At 57.3% G+C, this 16,193-nt stretch overlaps 5 protein-coding genes across 5 annotated transcripts; 3 read left to right on the top strand and 2 right to left on the bottom strand.

Moving 5' to 3' along the window:
• Positions 1 to 306: 306 nt before the first annotated feature.
• On the top strand, positions 307 to 3,304 carry BJ171DRAFT_577402 (uncharacterized protein; the record flags this gene model as incomplete). Its single annotated transcript, XM_053113808.1, has 7 exons — positions 307 to 739; positions 983 to 1,258; positions 1,439 to 1,513; positions 1,687 to 1,814; positions 1,931 to 2,000; positions 2,138 to 2,593; positions 2,700 to 3,304. 7 exons carry the CDS (start codon positions 307 to 309, stop codon positions 3,302 to 3,304), a joined length of 2,043 nt encoding a protein of 680 aa, XP_052971125.1.
• Positions 3,305 to 3,639: 335 nt separating this feature from the next.
• On the top strand, positions 3,640 to 6,548 carry BJ171DRAFT_174555 (uncharacterized protein). Its single transcript, XM_053105996.1, has 8 exons — positions 3,640 to 4,182; positions 4,322 to 4,433; positions 4,696 to 4,866; positions 5,071 to 5,181; positions 5,376 to 5,418; positions 5,563 to 5,805; positions 5,947 to 6,024; positions 6,229 to 6,548. Exons 1-8 carry the CDS (start codon positions 3,943 to 3,945, stop codon positions 6,512 to 6,514), a joined length of 1,284 nt encoding a protein of 427 aa, XP_052971124.1. The 5' UTR covers positions 3,640 to 3,942; the 3' UTR covers positions 6,515 to 6,548.
• Positions 6,549 to 8,637: 2,089 nt separating this feature from the next.
• On the bottom strand, positions 8,638 to 9,463 carry BJ171DRAFT_418917 (HSF-type DNA-binding-domain-containing protein; the record flags this gene model as incomplete). Its single annotated transcript, XM_053107361.1, has 2 exons — positions 8,638 to 9,104; positions 9,358 to 9,463. The coding sequence occupies 2 exons, from the start codon at positions 9,461 to 9,463 to the stop codon at positions 8,638 to 8,640; spliced, it is 573 nt and encodes a 190-aa protein (XP_052971123.1).
• Positions 9,464 to 10,355: 892 nt separating this feature from the next.
• BJ171DRAFT_174375 (uncharacterized protein) lies at positions 10,356 to 11,534 on the bottom strand. Its single transcript, XM_053105994.1, has 3 exons — positions 10,982 to 11,534; positions 10,604 to 10,822; positions 10,356 to 10,381 (listed from the first exon to the last, which is right to left on the bottom strand). Exons 1-2 carry the CDS (start codon positions 11,392 to 11,394, stop codon positions 10,696 to 10,698), a joined length of 540 nt encoding a protein of 179 aa, XP_052971122.1. The 5' UTR covers positions 11,395 to 11,534; the 3' UTR covers positions 10,356 to 10,381; positions 10,604 to 10,695.
• A 775-nt stretch (positions 11,535 to 12,309) lies between these two features.
• On the top strand, positions 12,310 to 14,726 carry BJ171DRAFT_174350 (Rho GTPase activation protein). The gene is made up of 3 exons (XM_053105993.1): positions 12,310 to 13,380; positions 13,792 to 14,001; positions 14,226 to 14,726. Exons 1-3 carry the CDS (start codon positions 12,417 to 12,419, stop codon positions 14,474 to 14,476), a joined length of 1,425 nt encoding a protein of 474 aa, XP_052971121.1. The 5' UTR covers positions 12,310 to 12,416; the 3' UTR covers positions 14,477 to 14,726.
• Positions 14,727 to 16,193: the final 1,467 nt, after the last annotated feature.

The following is a 16,193-nucleotide window of genomic DNA, read 5'->3' as shown; positions in this document are numbered from 1 at the left end:
ATGCTCCGGGCGATCGGCTGATCAGCAGCGACGGCGAATACACACCTGGGTTCCGTTGGAGTGGATGCGCGCAGGAAGACCAAAGCGCTTCGTTGGCGATCGAAAGCAAGAGAGCCAGAGTCGGCCGAAAAGGCAAACGCTATGCCCATATCGGGAAAGATTGGAGTGCGGCTCGAGCCGGTGGCACAGCCGGATCCAGCGCCTGTCTGCGAGGGCGGATGCACAAGACCCCGCCGATCCCGATCTGATTGCCGGCCTGCGACCGATCCCGCAAGCGAGCAGCAGCAGCAGCAGCAGCGACAAGCGATGCGGCAGCCAGAGGCCCGCCCGAGCGGGGGGAGCCCCGCCCGAACCCCAGACTTCGCCACTTTGACCAAGAAGAAAAAGAAGGGCAAGAAGAAGAGCGCCGGCAGCCCCGCGGGCTCTGCAGCAGTCGTCCAGGCAGCCGCCGCGATCGCCAGCACCAGCACCAGCACCAGCAGCACGGCCGAGCCGGATCTCAGTCCACCGGCAGACACCGAAGATATGAACACCGTCAAGCCCGAGCATCTGCCGCCCCAAGCCGTCAGCAAGCCTGCTCCGTCGGGCCAGCTGCCACCAGAGATCACAGCGATGCTGCATCCTGGATCAAGCATCAACACTTCCTCGCTCGAGAGAGTGCTGCACACCAAGTATCCGGAAGCGTGCACGCCCCTCTCGCTGTCGCTCCTGTCGTCAGTCCAGCGCCTGCAGTCGAAGAGTATGTCGTCTGCATTCCGTGTTGTGACCGAGCCCTTTCCTTAGCCCACCACCCCAATCCTCCCCGAACGAGCATTCTCCGTGGGTGCTGAACGACCGGGGCTTGCATCCAGCACGCTTTGCCATGCGAATCTTGATCCTTGCCATCCCCCTACTATGGTATTACTCTCGGCACATCTCACCGAGTCCCCCGATCATATGCTCACTACTCACGGCCGTGGACGCCTTGGTTCGTGCTTCCCAGTGGTGATGCTCGAAGACTTTATTGCTTCGTCGGCCAGCGTCCCAGTGCCCAGCAACCCCAGCCAAACCCAGGCTCAAGCCCAAAGCTGCACCAAAGACAAGCGCACGACAGACAACGCTTTCGGACAAGCCAGCGCACGACCCACTCGGCCCCAAGCCTCAGTCCACGTCCAATGCAACCTGTGCCCGCAACTCACCAGCGTATCAGTGCAGTGCGATCCCGCCGTCGGTCAAGACGACCCTGCCAAGAGGCCTTCTGGGACCAAGGGAACTCAAGGTAGACAACCCGAGTGCGGCCATATTGTCAGTCCGTGAGAGGGGAATGATGAAAGGCAGATACGGCACCGCCACAAGCATTCGATGGGGGGCACATCCCCCAAACTCATCGCCAGCAGTCACCACCCACTAACTCCACATTGGACATTCTTCCATCGAAACTACCATGCCCTGATCCTAGATGCTGAGTCGCTCAGCTGGCTGGTGTGCGCCATCTGTTTGGAGATCATGGTGGCCCCGCACACCATTGAGTGTGGTATGTCCAGAGTGCAACTTTGGAATGACACAAACTGCAATCGATGGCGACACACGTCGAGGCGGGTCATTTTGAATTCCCAAGAGCAGCATGGCTCCTTGCTCCGGCACACTAGAGGAGATGCACACGACACTGTCCGCTGTGTTGGTACCAATGCGATGTCTGTTGTTTAGGCCACAGCTTCTGCTTTGGCTGCATCCGCTCTTGGCTCCAGCGGGGCGAGCGCAAGCGTTGTCCGACCTGCCGAGGACACATCGAACAGAAACCCGTTCCCACCCTGCTCCTGAGGCACCACATTGATGTAAGTGTCGACAGCACCTCCATCTCGATGAGGAATGCGTTCCAAGCAACATAGAGGGCAACACCGCCAAACTGCCGTCTCTGCGGTTACACTTGATTAAATCCGTTGTCTCAAAGTCCATCATCCAAAGCCTCCCTGACGGCCCCAAGGGCAAATCGAAGAAGGAACACTACAAGCGCTTGCTCGGTAAGATCGGAACGAGCCTCAGCATCGCTAGTGCCACACTCCTCACAGATGTGACAATGGAGGGTAAACTGAAAAACAAGAGCAGCATCGCTCGAGCCCACTCAGCAAACACTGCCTGTTTCGCAAATGCCACCCAGATGTCTCCGACGAGATGCGCGATCCCTGGGGCACTATATTTGCTGCACAGACCCAAGCCGTCTTGGACCACGATGACGGCGTTCGGCGTTGTGGTTCCTGCGGCTGGGAAATCACTGGAACCGAATGCATCAACTGTGGACAGATCTATGACCATGACGAAGCCACCCTCAGAGCGTTCGGCGTCGATGAAACCGACCCGTACGACGAGTACACAAACAACGACTCGGAGCAGGACGAGGACGACGAGTATCTTGCCACCGATGACGATGGCAGCGACAGTCACTACCACTATATCGAGGACGAGGCAGCAGAGAGTGATGATGGCGGCATTAGGCTGATGGAAGACGGAGACGAGAGCGAGGAAGAGCTCGACGACGACGATGAAGACGACGACGATGACGACGACGACGAGGAAGAGCCTGCGAGCGACGAAGACTATGCTCCAAAGAGAAAGGGTATGTCGGCTGGCGAGTCGGTCACTGCTTGAAGCCCAGATGCCCTTGGCACTCGATATGGCCATCGATTGGGTTTCCTGACCATCGGTCTTGCTGGAACTGACAGGCAAGCTCATCAGAGTCCCCTCGGCACGCAATGTGCCGCTTTCGGAGAGCGAGTCCGACAGCAAGCTCGATGTGCAGCCAGCCCGTCCGATCCCGTCGTTGGCGCTATCATCGTCGAAACGAGCCAAGCGTGTTGTCGTGCTGGATTCGGACGACGAAACCGCAGGCGCACCGAGCAGCAGCAGTCCAGCTGTGAATGCTGTCGATGGAGATCCAGGCCCCAGCCGCAGAGCACCACCAAAACCCAAGGCTGCCAAACGAAGCCTTGCCGACGAGCACGTCGTCGTTTTGGATCCGCAGACCCCACCCAAAATGCCTCGTCAGGGACTTCCTGGTCGGGCAGTCAAAGGCAGTACTTCAACGGATGTCAGCCCCCTCACGGTCGCGAGCGTCCAGAGTCCCCGAAAGCGAAAGTCTGTCTCTCACGACGACCACGCTGCTGGTCTCGAGGCACTGCTCAACGGCGACAACGAATTCCTGTCATCATCTAGCCAAGGCGAAGACGACTCAAACGACGAGTCCACGCCCGCTGCTACACCGCCGCAGTCCAGCCGCACCCGAAACGCAAGAACCGGTGCCAAGAAGTCGAGACTGGGCACCCGCTGAGCAGCAAAGACTCGGCTGTCCCCGAGATTGAGAGTCAATCGATGGATACGCCAACTTCACAGCAAACCAATACACACCTGTGAGAGGAACAATGTTTTGCGCCACATCGCCGCTGATCGCAACGATGTGGCATGCATCTGTCTTGGCTCGCAGAATCGCTTCTGAGATCAGTCCGCAATCTTTCCTTGGGGCGCCGCGTTTCTGCATCTGCGTGGCCAATCTCCACGAACGGAGATCGACTGGCGAGGGAATCGACAGTACAGTCGGTGCGCACCTCGTTATCTGGAGCAGAGTATCTCTGCTTGGCAGATACATGGCCAGATCGTCGGCATGGCCCGGAGATTGCCCTCGCCGCCAATCACAGCGGCTCGCACTCGATGTCCCGCCCTGGGTGGTTGTCGAAGCCACCTCGCCAGACACCGCAGCCCAACCCGCCGTCGCATTTTTCGCAGCCGACTCGACACGATGCCCGACTGGAACTCCTACGGGGCACACTTGCTGCCCGAGGCCAAGAGTGCGCCTATTCATCCCAAGCAGAAGCGTACGCTACGATTCTCCCGTCCCTCTTGTGTCTTATTCGCGGATTGCACATCCACGATCAATCGGATCTCTAGCTCTGCCATGGCGGCCGAGCCCATATGTCTCTGGTCCAATGCTCTGACCAGCTTTTCCATTTACTCGCCCGACTGTCCTGCATTGGCGTGTATTGGCCTGATTGCCGTCTGCCCCTTTGCTTAAACGGGCGGTGCGGGCTAACCGTCGCTGCAATCGTCGAACATCTCTCGCCGGCACGGCTCTGTGCAGCCGCAGTTCAATACGAATGGAGTCGAGGCGATAAACCCCGGACGAACACAGTCACCCGGAGTAGCATCGCAGAAGTAGGTCGTTTCCCTGCAGAAACTATGCGAGCTTTGAGCCAGACGCGGGAATCAACCAAACGCAGCATGATTCCCATAACCCAGCCTTGCATCTCCACGCGCTCCCCCTCCCTCTTCCCTGTGATCGTGCTCGACACAGATGCCTCAAAACTCGATCAAGTCGGGCGAGCCTGCCTCGGCTGCGGCGTCAAGCTCCAGTTCAGAGCGCCGCAAGGACATAATCATTCACGTCTTTGATGAGAACAGAAACGGTACTGGAAGCCATGCAAGCAGAGAGAGCGAGAGAGAGAGAGAGAGCGCGATGCGGTAATCGGGAACTGGGTTGAGCTTGCGAGTGTTTGTCTGCTTTGACAGACCCATTCGCTGCCTGAGGATTGTCCCTCGAGCACAGCAGCCTCCCTGAAGCACACCGAGTTCAAGATTGTAATTCCAACGATATGAGTGCCGGTGGCCCCTTGCTCTTTGACATGATTCTCAAGCCTCGCACTCTGTTCGCCATGCTGTGCACGACAGCCAAGCGGGACTTTTACTGCAAGCGCCAGCTTCTCTTTCGCGAAATGAAGTACTTTTCAACATACCTCAACGACCGCAACTCTACCGACCACATCGACATTGACGTCCACTGCGATATCGAAGTCTTTGAATGGCTCATGTCCTATATCACTCGACAGCGGCCCTCGCTTGGTATGCTTGAAATGATTCGATGAGCTCGTTTGAGCAAGCGATCCAGTCCTGCGCTGCGCGAGAGAGACAGTGTGTCCCACCGGCTTCCCATCGATTCGTTGGGTTGTGCATTTCCCAGTGCCCCCGCCATTCGTGCCGGATCTGGTGTGGTCAAGGTTTGCTCACTTTGGTGCTCATTTGTGGCTGCGGCCCAACGCAATGTAGAGCCAAGGACGGCAATCAGTATCCTGATCAGCTCCAACTTTCTGCAAATGCTGCCTTTGGAGGACATTTGTCTCAAGTACCTGCATGACCACATCAATGAGATTGTCAAAGGTTGGCATGGCTCTCTGGCCTGTGTGTGTGAGAGAGAGACCCAAGTCAGAATCCACTGGCCATCTAATCGTTGGACTGATCCCACGCTACTCGACTCGATATCCTGTTCCCGTCGCACCGTCGCCATGTCTGCTCAAACTGCCACGATGCTCCCCTCCATTGATGCCATTTCCGGTGGTAATCTGCTGCGACAGTCCCCATCGATATGAGCTGCATCAACAAAGGGCTCATGATCAAGTGAGTCGAGGTGAATCGCTACGAGCTACAAACTACATGGCGCGCTCCTGCATCAACGCTTCCCCATGTTTACCCAGCAGCCCTCGGCATTCACTCACTCACTCACTCACTCACTCACTCACTCACATTGGCAACGACACTCAGACTTGCCAGGTTGTTCTCGCTCGAGGAGCTTGGTCGCATCATCGATCCGCGCGACAAGATCTCAAGCCAGATCTACTTTTACAAAACCTGCGAGGTGCTCGGAGACGATCCCCGATCCGTTCAGTTGTACTGCTGCATGGTGTGCAAGAAGGTCTACCCAAAGTCGCTGCACAAATCCATCCGGTGCGACAAAGGGAGGATCCTGGTGGACTACTTTGGCGAAATCACGGCGGCACACACCCGGTATGGCATGATATGAGGGGTGGGGGGGCAATATGTGCGTACTGGGTTCAGTCGCAGCTGGTTTGGGGTGGCAGCGGAAATGTCGTGCATGCCAGTCTCATCGAGTATCGCCGTCTGTCCCTCTCCCTCTGCCTCACACAGAGATCCAAACTTCAATATCAACGAGTACATCGCCACCATACACAGCCAGGACCCTAGCTGGAAGAATATCTTCTGGAGGTAACAGCTCGTTGCACATATCCCCGAGCTTATCTCGTCAAGCGCCCACAGCAACAGAGGGAGAGACAAACGCACCCCTTCCCCAAGAACGGGCTCCGAGAACCGCTGAAGAGCACTCCTCTCCCTCCTTAGCACACAATCACCTGCCATTGTCAGCAGAAGGACTAAGCACATGCCTTCTTTTGGGGACCCATCCCCACTCAGGATTTGGAGCACGGTCAACCACCTAAAGTGCCAGTCATGTGGCAGCCTATTCCTCTGCGTCGACTTTCAGAACTGTCGCAAGCATCTCCAGCGACCCCTGTATTCCGGAAGCGACTCGACCGTTGGAACATTTGGTTGCTGTGGGGCCACCGACTATGCTTTCCATCCGTTTCATATCTCGGAGGTAGGTCTGCGAAGCATTCTGAGCCGCTTTGGTCGAGAGGAGGAAGATACGAATAGGGACACTCGCGACAGCGCAGGTCACATCGGCAGCCCATACACTTGATCAGGCAATACCATGCGTGCCACCGATGCGTGCCACCGATGCGACTGCAGCGTTGGCGAGCCGCACTGACGATCGCGTTGGCGATAGGGATGCAAGCCCTTCCACCATAACATCGATCCAAACTACAACCCGAGCATCGCCAAGTCGTTCAGCGTGAACCGGGACTATATCTCTGCTGCGATCGACTGTGCCATCATCTTCAACACCAAGACTCCTATGGAAACCCAACGAGGGGCAATGGTCTACGGCAAATGGAGGGACTGCGTGAGTGCTAGTTTGGGGCAGATGTTATGTGTGCTCACCAGACGAGGTCTTTTGGATCAACGACGAGCCACCACAGCTTTGATCTTTCATATCGCGCCATGATATCTTCTGAGGCTGAAGGATGCAGATGTAGAGGGCGAGTATCTAACGTTGTGTTTCTTTCAATCAACCCGAAGGTCCCGGGCTTCAAAGATACAAGCCAGAGCATGTCATCCGGCGCAGTGAAGGTACCTCAGTACAAGCAGCGGGCACTGGGTAGGTCATTGAACCTTACTGTTTCTGATATAAGTCTCCTTGATTTGCTATTCAAAAGTCGGGCACAGAGAGACGAGCGAAAACTGTCATGGGACAGCGCAAAACCAGCAGTGCTCGTATGTGGGGGAGGGCGAGGGATGGAGGAAGCGAGGGAGAGACGAAGGGCTGAGCGACGACAGTTGCCCTGACCGCCCCCTCCCCACATCCCTCCCCTTGCCCGTGGCCGAAAATCTTCAATTTCAGATACCAAGAAAATGATCGAGCTCACTCGACAGATTATGGAAATGCGTGTGCGAGCCAAGGGAGGCGCTGGTGCCGCTCAGAAGGGATAGCGGCAGCACTGGAAACGACCCGACGAACTGGACCTGGTGCACCATCCAGAGCGACTGATGGACAGACGATGTTGCCACAGACAGACAAAGGGACAATACATTGGGCGAATCATCAACGAGAGGTGTCCCACTCATCAGCACTGACGCTCTTGCCAGCTTTCTTGAATCGGATGGACAATTCACGAACATGTGCGTATTCGCATCCATAAAGCCAGTAGTCAACTGTCAAACAGAGTGCGCTCTGTAATATATTTAGTTTCTTCGTTTTGGAGAAATTGTACATATAGGAATCAAGGACAAGCAGACAAAGGGACTAGGAGCTGGTGACTGGTGACTGGTGACTGGTGACTGGGAACTGGGAACTGGGGACTGGGGACTGAGGGCTCATGTCTTGACTCGGTTGAGCTTTGGGTATTGGATCGTACAGAATGTGGTGGCGATAGAGTCGGACTGGGTGAGCGAGGTGTAGTATATATTGGCATTTGCGGAGTCAAATTAGAAGGGCATGGCGGGAGAGAAGAGAAGAGAAGGAACGGGACGGGACGGGTGAAAGTGTGTGGGAGGGAAGTTGGTGTGGGCTAGCGAAGCCAGACCCGTGAGAGCGAGTCTGGATATCCTTCGGTGTTTGTGGGGGGGGGAGTGGTGGGCGGGGCTGCCTGGATCAGCCGCCTTCAGATGCGAAACTCTGGAAGGGGCTCGCAGGCACCAAACTCGCCAAACTCCGAGTCGATTCTGGACTGGGGGTTGTCGTCAAAGGGCGAGTTCAGGCTGTCGATCTCGTCAATGTTCTCGTGGAGATGGTCGCTGAGGACGTCCTCGATGAGACCATGGTTGGTAACTCCCGAGCCCAAGACGCCCATGGTGGCGGTTGGGAGATAGTTGGCGCCAAATTGTGGGTAAGGAAGCATCACTTGAGGGTGGAGGTGCGGGTTTTCGGCGCCGCTGACGGTGCCGTGGCCGCCGAACAGATAAGGGTCCGAGGTGATCCGGTTGGTCAGGTTGGCATCGAGGACGAGCCCGTGCGGAGGATTCTGCGAATTGGTCTGGGAGTTGGGCATCGAGTCGTTCAAGGTGTTGCTGCTGGAGCTGTTGGTGCCGTTGTGGGCTCCGATGCTGGGGTTGTTGATGGCGTGCATGTACAGATGTGCTCCTGGAGGTACCCGCTCCTCAGGACGTTCCTGGGCTTTTGGGTCGCAGAACTCGGTCATGATTTCTGGGGGGACATCTGTGCAGCAGGAAAGAAGGCAAAAAATGGCTGTCAGAGGACGATTGCTATGAACCGGCAGCGCAGGGCAGCAGAACGAGAGCGAGCCAGGCGGGCAAAGGGTGCAGCAACTCACGTGTGGGCGGGGTGCTCTGCTTGATGTAGTCCATCATGCTCTTCATGATCTGCTGGTGGACGACCTGCTTTCGGCGCGAGTCGGCCAGTTCACGAAGAACCTGGCTGAAGGCATCCTGCATGTGCTGCAGCTGCTGGATCATATCGGACTGCTGCACCTGCATCATTTGCATCTGCGCTTGGATGTCGCCAGTCTCACGTCTCAAGGTCTCGGACTCGATCGTCTTTCGCTTGATTTCGTCGAGGAGATCGGGTCGGTCCCGCAGAAATTTTGGATGCGAGAACTCCCACACTTGGTTCTCGGCAAGGGCACGACTACCCCGTGGGGACTTGTTTACTTTGTGGAAGCCATACATGTTGAGCTGGCGCACGAAGCTCGAAAAGTTGTTATGCTTGAAGTCTACCGGGCGAGATTGCGGGGGGGGGAATCGATCAACCGACGACGGGTAGATGGGTAGATGGGTGGATGGATCGATGGGTGGATGGATCGATGGGTGGATGGATCGATGGGTGGATGGGTGGACGATGGTCAGCACACATGCCATGAAGAAAGGAGGGGACGAAAGCCGCAATCCAAGGCGAGAGCAACAAGCCACAAACAACAGATCCGGTAAACGGACAACGGGCGGCGCTGTCGATCACATTCTGCTTACGCTTGGGAAGCACATCTCGCGAGAACTCCAGAACATTGCAGACAACAAAGGATGACCCAGAATAGTTCCAGCTTATCAGGTGCTGGTACATCTTGTCGATCACCATGCTGTGGTTGAAGCAGAGTCAGATGTGTGGTTCGACGGAATGTGCGTTGGGGACCAGCAGACTCCAGCCGCCCGGCCTGGGTCGATCGGTGCGCACATTCGCTGAGCTGCGCCCCCATAGTCAATGTCTGGTCAAGAGGACATACCCATGAAGTTTGTGGACAAACTGAAGGGACCAACGCCAGCGAGGGATGTGATCCGAGGCCGTTTCCGGTTCGCCAGGACAGCGATTCGCATCAAAGTATCCGCCAGAGAGGAAGCAGATGGATCCACCAGCGACGCATTGGGTTAGAAAATCAAGTTTGCGACTAGCACACATGCGTCGTCGCTGCATACATCCCCGAGCGATCAGCGCCATCTCCCGACACTCTCGGCCCTGGCTGAGGATAGCCACTGTCCATCACAAGCAGCCAAACACAGTGATAGTCGCCTGAATCGCCATATGCACTCACAGAACGCAGGCCCCACATCCGTCGCCGGCACAAGCACACAACTACGCGCAGACCTGCCAATTCAATTCATGGGCCCAACACATCAAAGCTCTGCCGGACCAACTCTCGCCAACCCGCAGAGGGAAACGGCCTGGCCACCGCTTCCTGAGGCCGGACGGCTGCAACGTACATTCACTGTGCTGTTGATGTTTTTGGAGGCGCAAAACGGCGACTGCGACGGGTTGCGGTGGATCGAGCTTATCGGCGACATGGGATTCATCATGTTGCCCACTGTTGGCATCATCATGGCGTTGTTTCCGTTGCTGAGGAGATGCGGCGGGTAGGGTCCAGGAGACATCATTTGGTTCATGGTGGCGTTTGCTGGTGCACAGGCGGTGTTGACAGGGATGAGTGACAGCCGTCGGTTCGGAGACCAGAGATGGGAGTTGCTGATGAGATTGCTGTGAGCCAGGGATGTGGCAGGAGTGCTGGGACTGGTTAGAACATGAAAGGACAGGGATGCAGCGACAAGGGTGCAGCGGCAAATCGCCACCAGCCGAGTGCCCCGCCCCAGCCAACAAGTCTGGGTGACGCTCGGCAAGCAGGAGCAGCGCTATGTGGCAGGATGTGGAGCCTCAGACAGAGACCAGCACTGCAGCGGATCGTCGACCCCATGCAGATGCAGCGCAGGACACGGAGAACATTGTCACCTTCTTCGAACGGTGTCGGTCCTCGCGCACGCCTCTCCCTTTCGCAGATGAGCTTCTTGGCAGGATTTTTCACCAAGAGTCTTGTGGTAGCGTCACAGAAGCCACTTGGTATATAAAGGAAGCCCGAACAGAAGGAGGAGGGATAGCAGGAGGAGAAGGCTGCAGCGGAATAATCGAGGCATCGTCTTTAATGAGGATAGCCACCCTTTGTTTGGATTTCTGAAGAGAATAGGGTCGGAGGTGAATGGAAGGGCGGCGACGATGAATGCGGCAGCCTGATTAGCTTTCGGAATCGTATTTTTAGCGCCGCGAGGGTACAATGGAGCAGGGGGGCCAGGGCCTGGCGAGCAAGAGGGGGCAAAGATCAGGGGACCTCACAATGCCCCTGGCAGCCGCCTACAGTGTGGAGAGCCGGCAAACAGCCGCAGAGGAGAGGGGCAGAGAGAGGCTGGCGACCGGCAGGCTTTGGGTCTGCTTGTTGTTGCTGCGATCGGTCTGTGTGAGACCCCGGACGACAGCGGTCGCAGACTGATCCTGTTGATCAGCCCAGCAAACCGAATCGGCCGGCAGCGGCTATTGTCTGATTGGGGAGGCACGAGGACAGAGGGTTGTCCGCTGTGATAGGAGCGGCGGAGGCCCTGCGAGCGGCGAGGGCGGCGAGGGCGAGAAGACGGACAGCGACGAAGGAGAGCCGCCAACGAAGGCCACGGCGAGTCGATCTGGGACATGTCTGCGGTGCCGGTGGATGTGCCGAGTCGGCCAAGGAGGCCGCCCCGCGATCGTGCGTGCATGCCGGATCTCCTGCGGGTGGTCACCGAGAGCAGACGCACTCATAGACGCAGCCATAGCCGCAGCGACGCCATCTGTATCGGCATCGGCACTTGTATTTGCAGCTGCATCGGCATCAGGACATGTCAAGATCTGGAATTCATGATCGCAAGGACAAGACCAGCCACAGATGCCCACCGTCGGCCTTTGGGGTTGGGAAAGCACGGCTGAAGCCACATGTATACACACAGCGGCAACCCCAACAGCAACATCAGCACCAACAGCAATCCGACCCACAGCAGCAATATCGACAGCAGCAACAGCAACACCAACGGCAATTGCACCACTGTCGCACCGCTGCAACACCACTGGCAACACCACTGCCAGCACCACTGGCAACACCACTGCCAACGCACGCGCGTGCACACGCTCTCTGGCCAGCGCCCCGAAACATGGGAGCATGGGGTCTGCCGCGTGTGTCGCCTGCAACGACTTGCGCGACTGAGCACCAGCGCGAGTGCAACAAGCCAGATCCTTCTTGCCCTCGGCGAAACAACGGCGCTGTACCGGTCTGGCCAACTCGTTCGCTCGCTGATTCGCCCATCGTGGCAATCCTTTTCGCATCGCCCACCCATTCCCCCAAAGTCGCTGTGGGGGCAGTGCCGGCTCTCCGAAACCGCCCTGCCCTTGGTTGCTGTTTCGCTCCAGCACGACGCCGATCCTATCAGCCCATCTTCTTGCTCTGCTGCCACCGCCGTGCTGCTCCTGGGCTGCGTCTGCTGGGCGTATCGCACCACATCACCACATATTGCAAAGCATAGCATAGCATAGTATATCATATCATAGCATATCATAGCTGCTGTAATCGTCGTTGTCGTCTGTGGTTCCGGACCTTGCTGGCTTGCCATCGCCCTCCATCGCTATCGCCCTCCATCGCCCCCCTCCCCTGGCTCTCGTTCGGTCTTGTTTCGGTCTTCCCTCGTCCACCCTCGTTCTCGTTCTCGTTCAATCTACCGGCCTCTCCTTCCATCCACAACCCGCCGCGATGCTGTCCACACCTGCAGGAGCCCCAGTGCCGATTGAGGACGTGCCCGTTGCCCCCCCTCGCATCGAATCCAAGCGGAGTGCCGTGCGGCCGCTCTCCGAGTACGGTCCCCTCTCCAACATCGTCTTTGCCACTGCCCCGCAGTATAGCCAGCAAGCGTCCTCGCCTCAGCTCAGCCAGCTTTCCCTGTCGCTGGAATCGCAGCCTTCCTTGGTTCCGCATATCCATGTCCAAGCTCCCGACGACTCCTCGGCACATCTCCAGGGCCAAATTGGCTCGCCCACCTACATAGTCGCTCCGCAGTATGGCCAGACTCTGCCGCAACAACCCCTCAAGTCGTCGCCCAAGCCCATATATGTCCCTATGCCCCAACACATCCAAACCTCCACGCCCCCGGCTGCCCATCGCGGGCCACCTCCACCAGTCTCAGCGCTCTCGCCTCCCAAGGATGCCCCTGTCGCGGCCCCTGCAAAGAAGAAAAAGATCTTTGGCCTGAACATACTGTCTTCTCGAAGGCGGCAAGGCCAGCAGCCCAATGCCGGGCCACAGCGGTCCCTGACAGACGAACCTATTCAAATGGACGACGATCCTGTCCCCCAGTCTCCAACCTTCGAAAAGTCTGTCGACGATCTCTATTCGCCGGGCGCCACTGGCCGACTGCTCCAGCCCGGAAGCCCGATGCGGAGCTTGTCTGTCGACTCGGCCACGACCCCGGCCTCGTCCAAGTCAAGCACCCTGAGCCGGCTGCAGGACATGTCTCGACAGGGCTCGCTGAACCCGTCCGAGATCTCCCGCGCAGTCTACATGGAAACCCTCAAATCCCTCGACACCGACGTCTCGGCGCAGTACACAGCCGGCGTCCTCTTTGCAGCCAGCCTCGAAGACGCAGCAAAGCGGTCCGGTCGAGAGCAAACCGGTGTCTGCACGGTCGTCGTCACCTGTGCAGAGTTTATTGAACGCTATGGTATGGAAAGCGTTCTATCCCCCCCCCTTGGATTGCAGCTTGCACGCTCCACAGTACGCCACGGTATCCTGCCCCACGGCCACCCGGATCCTCTGACAGTGCCCCGCTCCTTGGGCACCACCCGGGATCCCCGTGGCAATGCTTCGATGGCGGATGCTGGCTTCCTCCCTAGCCTCGTGGCCACCTCGGCGCGATAGCTCTCGGCCTGCTACGCATCTTCAACCCCATTCCACACATCTCTAACCCTCTGCATCCGCTCTCGATTTGACAATCGACCTTGGCCGTCGACATTCGCCACCGACCCTCCAACAACGTCTCGGCTTTGCGGCTGTCGGATGTCGGCCGTCGGCTGCATGGCGTGCTGGTGTCGCACATTGTCGGACCTGCTCTCGGGTGCGACCAACGACCCAGGAATGGAGCTGGAGGGCATCTATCGCAAATCCGGTGCCCAGTCCCGCATATTTATGTACGAACAGTCGTTCGAATCTGGCGAAAATGTCACCTTCAACGGCGAAGGCCCTCATACGGTTGCGGGAGTCATGAAGCTGTTCTTGCGCAAGATTCCAGGGTCGCTGCTCGGCAGCAATCAGCTGCGCGACGAACTGACGGCTCTGATCACTGGTAAGGCCGCATGAAAAAACATCCCCGCGAGGACACGGATCCTGCCACGCGGTCACTGCCGGACCGCCGGGTGCCCTTATCGAGAGGCGGCGGCGACGTCGTTGTATGGACACATACTGACCCGGAACATGCCCCGTTTGCCTGGCCTGGTCTGGCCGCCATCGCCCCCCCCCTCGCCCCTCGTTTCCTGACCTTTGCCTCCCCGGCCTCTCGGTGGCCCTCAGCAGGCTCGAGCAACCCCTCGGATCCACGGCTTGTCAACCTGTTCCGGACCACTCTAATCGAGGCTCTTCCCAGCCGAGCCCACGTCGAAACTGTGAAATATGTCTTTAGGCACTTCCGTGCCGTGTCTCAGCGGTCGTCGGTCAATCTGATGACCCCCAACAATCTGGCTCTTTCAATCTTCCCTCTGCAAGCCGCTGTGGCCGAGTTTATCATCCAGAATTGCCCGCTGCTGTTCCCCGAGGACAAATGAGCGGGTCTTCTTCCTTCTTACCCACACCCCTAACACGTTGCAAGCGGTGATATCTCGAGACCGATGTGGACAAACTGGCCCCCGCGCTTATCAGCAGCCTGCTACACGAACAGGGCTGCCCCGCTATTGGGAGACGCTCGTCGAAACCTGTGCAAGAGTACCACAGCGCATCCCCTGTGTCATTCACGGCTTCTGAAACTTGAGTCACACTTTTCCTCACTAGGCGGAAGCCGCCAGTGTCGGTGCCGCTCTCACTCGCGCTATCCTCCCTTAGGCTTCGTCGCGTCCCTCTTATTTACCACTTTAGTATTGTCTTGCTGTCTGCACTTCTGTAAAATCAGTACTGCTTCTTCACCGCTGCTCTTGGTCTACGGCTCTTTCGCTCCGTTTATTCCGTTGTGGACGAATGCACCGTCTCTCGTTGTCCTTTCCCTTGATGCTCTAATGGATTTGGTCCGTCGGGTTTGGCCCAGTGTGTCGACAATCCATCGTTTCCGCCATGATTGCCCCCCTCCTCTCCGATTTCATTTCATTTCAATTCAATTCACTTGTCTTTGCTCCGTTTCGTTTCGTTTCGTTTCGTTTCGTTTCGTTTCGTTTGTTCGCTTGCTTGGTTGCTTGTGTGTGTTTCGTTTCGTTTTATTCGTTATTGCTTTCTTTTTTTGGATTCCGGGCTATACCTGTATTACAGGCAATCCAATAAAAAACGGGACACCCGTGTTTTTGACCATTCATCGAGTATTTTGTTACCCAGTGTTATCGCGCGCTGGCCATGACCATTCGCCACACATCCGACCTTCGCACCGCCGCATTGCGATGCTACGCCCTCATCCATAGCCTGCGTAAGGTTGCCTCCATATTCAGTGTGTCCAAGAGCACCATCCATCGATGGCACCGAGGACACAAGCCAACCGAGTCACCCCGAGTCCCAGCTCGCAGATCCACTTTCTTCGAGCAGGCATGTCCAGTCATTCGCACCCTGATTGAACAGGACCCGTTCCAGACTGGTCCCGTGCTGCGGTGCATGCTCGAGACCATCCTCCAGAGGAAAGTTTCACTCTCACTCTGCCCCAAGGAACATGATCTCGGTATGCCAGTCGATCATCGCCACAGGAGATCGACCGAGTGTATTCAAGACTGTGCTTCCCAAACCAACCAAAACCACTCGATTGCCAACCAGGACGGGAAACAATTGCACGGCTTGCCCGCTGGGGCCTACGGAAGTTCGGCAGGCTGCAGGCTGCTGAAGCCAGGAAATGACTGGGCTGTTCCTTTCTGGGTCGACTGTACGAGACAACCACGGGGCCTGACAAGACAGCCGCTGCTCCAGATCTCCCTCTGTCATGTCTGGGGTGGGTCTCGCCCAGAGAGCAGCCGGAGGACCGCCATTGGGACCGATCTGACCTTGCGTTTCGCTGGAATCCGATGTACGCTGCATCCTTGGTTGACAACAGCGCTCCTTAAACGAAACAGGATGGCCGGTTCTGAGCCATGGTTGTCGTTGTGGTCTGGATCATGAATATGCCCACATCCGCCATGACCAAACACCATGCCAAGGAAACGGGAGGCGGGGACGGTATCAGCGAGGAAGCAGCACATCACCCCTCAAATACCCCATGTCGCCCTGCTCCTTCGCCGTTGTTCCTGCTCTCTGCTCTGCCTCGGCTGCCTCCCATCTGCGGCCTGTCTCCATCGCTCCTTTCCGCCACGCCGGCTT

This window comes from Polychytrium aggregatum, assembly GCF_025602895.1.
Source record: "Polychytrium aggregatum strain JEL109 chromosome Unknown BJ171scaffold_3, whole genome shotgun sequence".
Taxonomy (NCBI): domain Eukaryota; kingdom Fungi; phylum Chytridiomycota; class Chytridiomycetes; order Polychytriales; genus Polychytrium; species Polychytrium aggregatum.
This window is presented reverse-complemented; position numbering and strand designations above follow the sequence as displayed.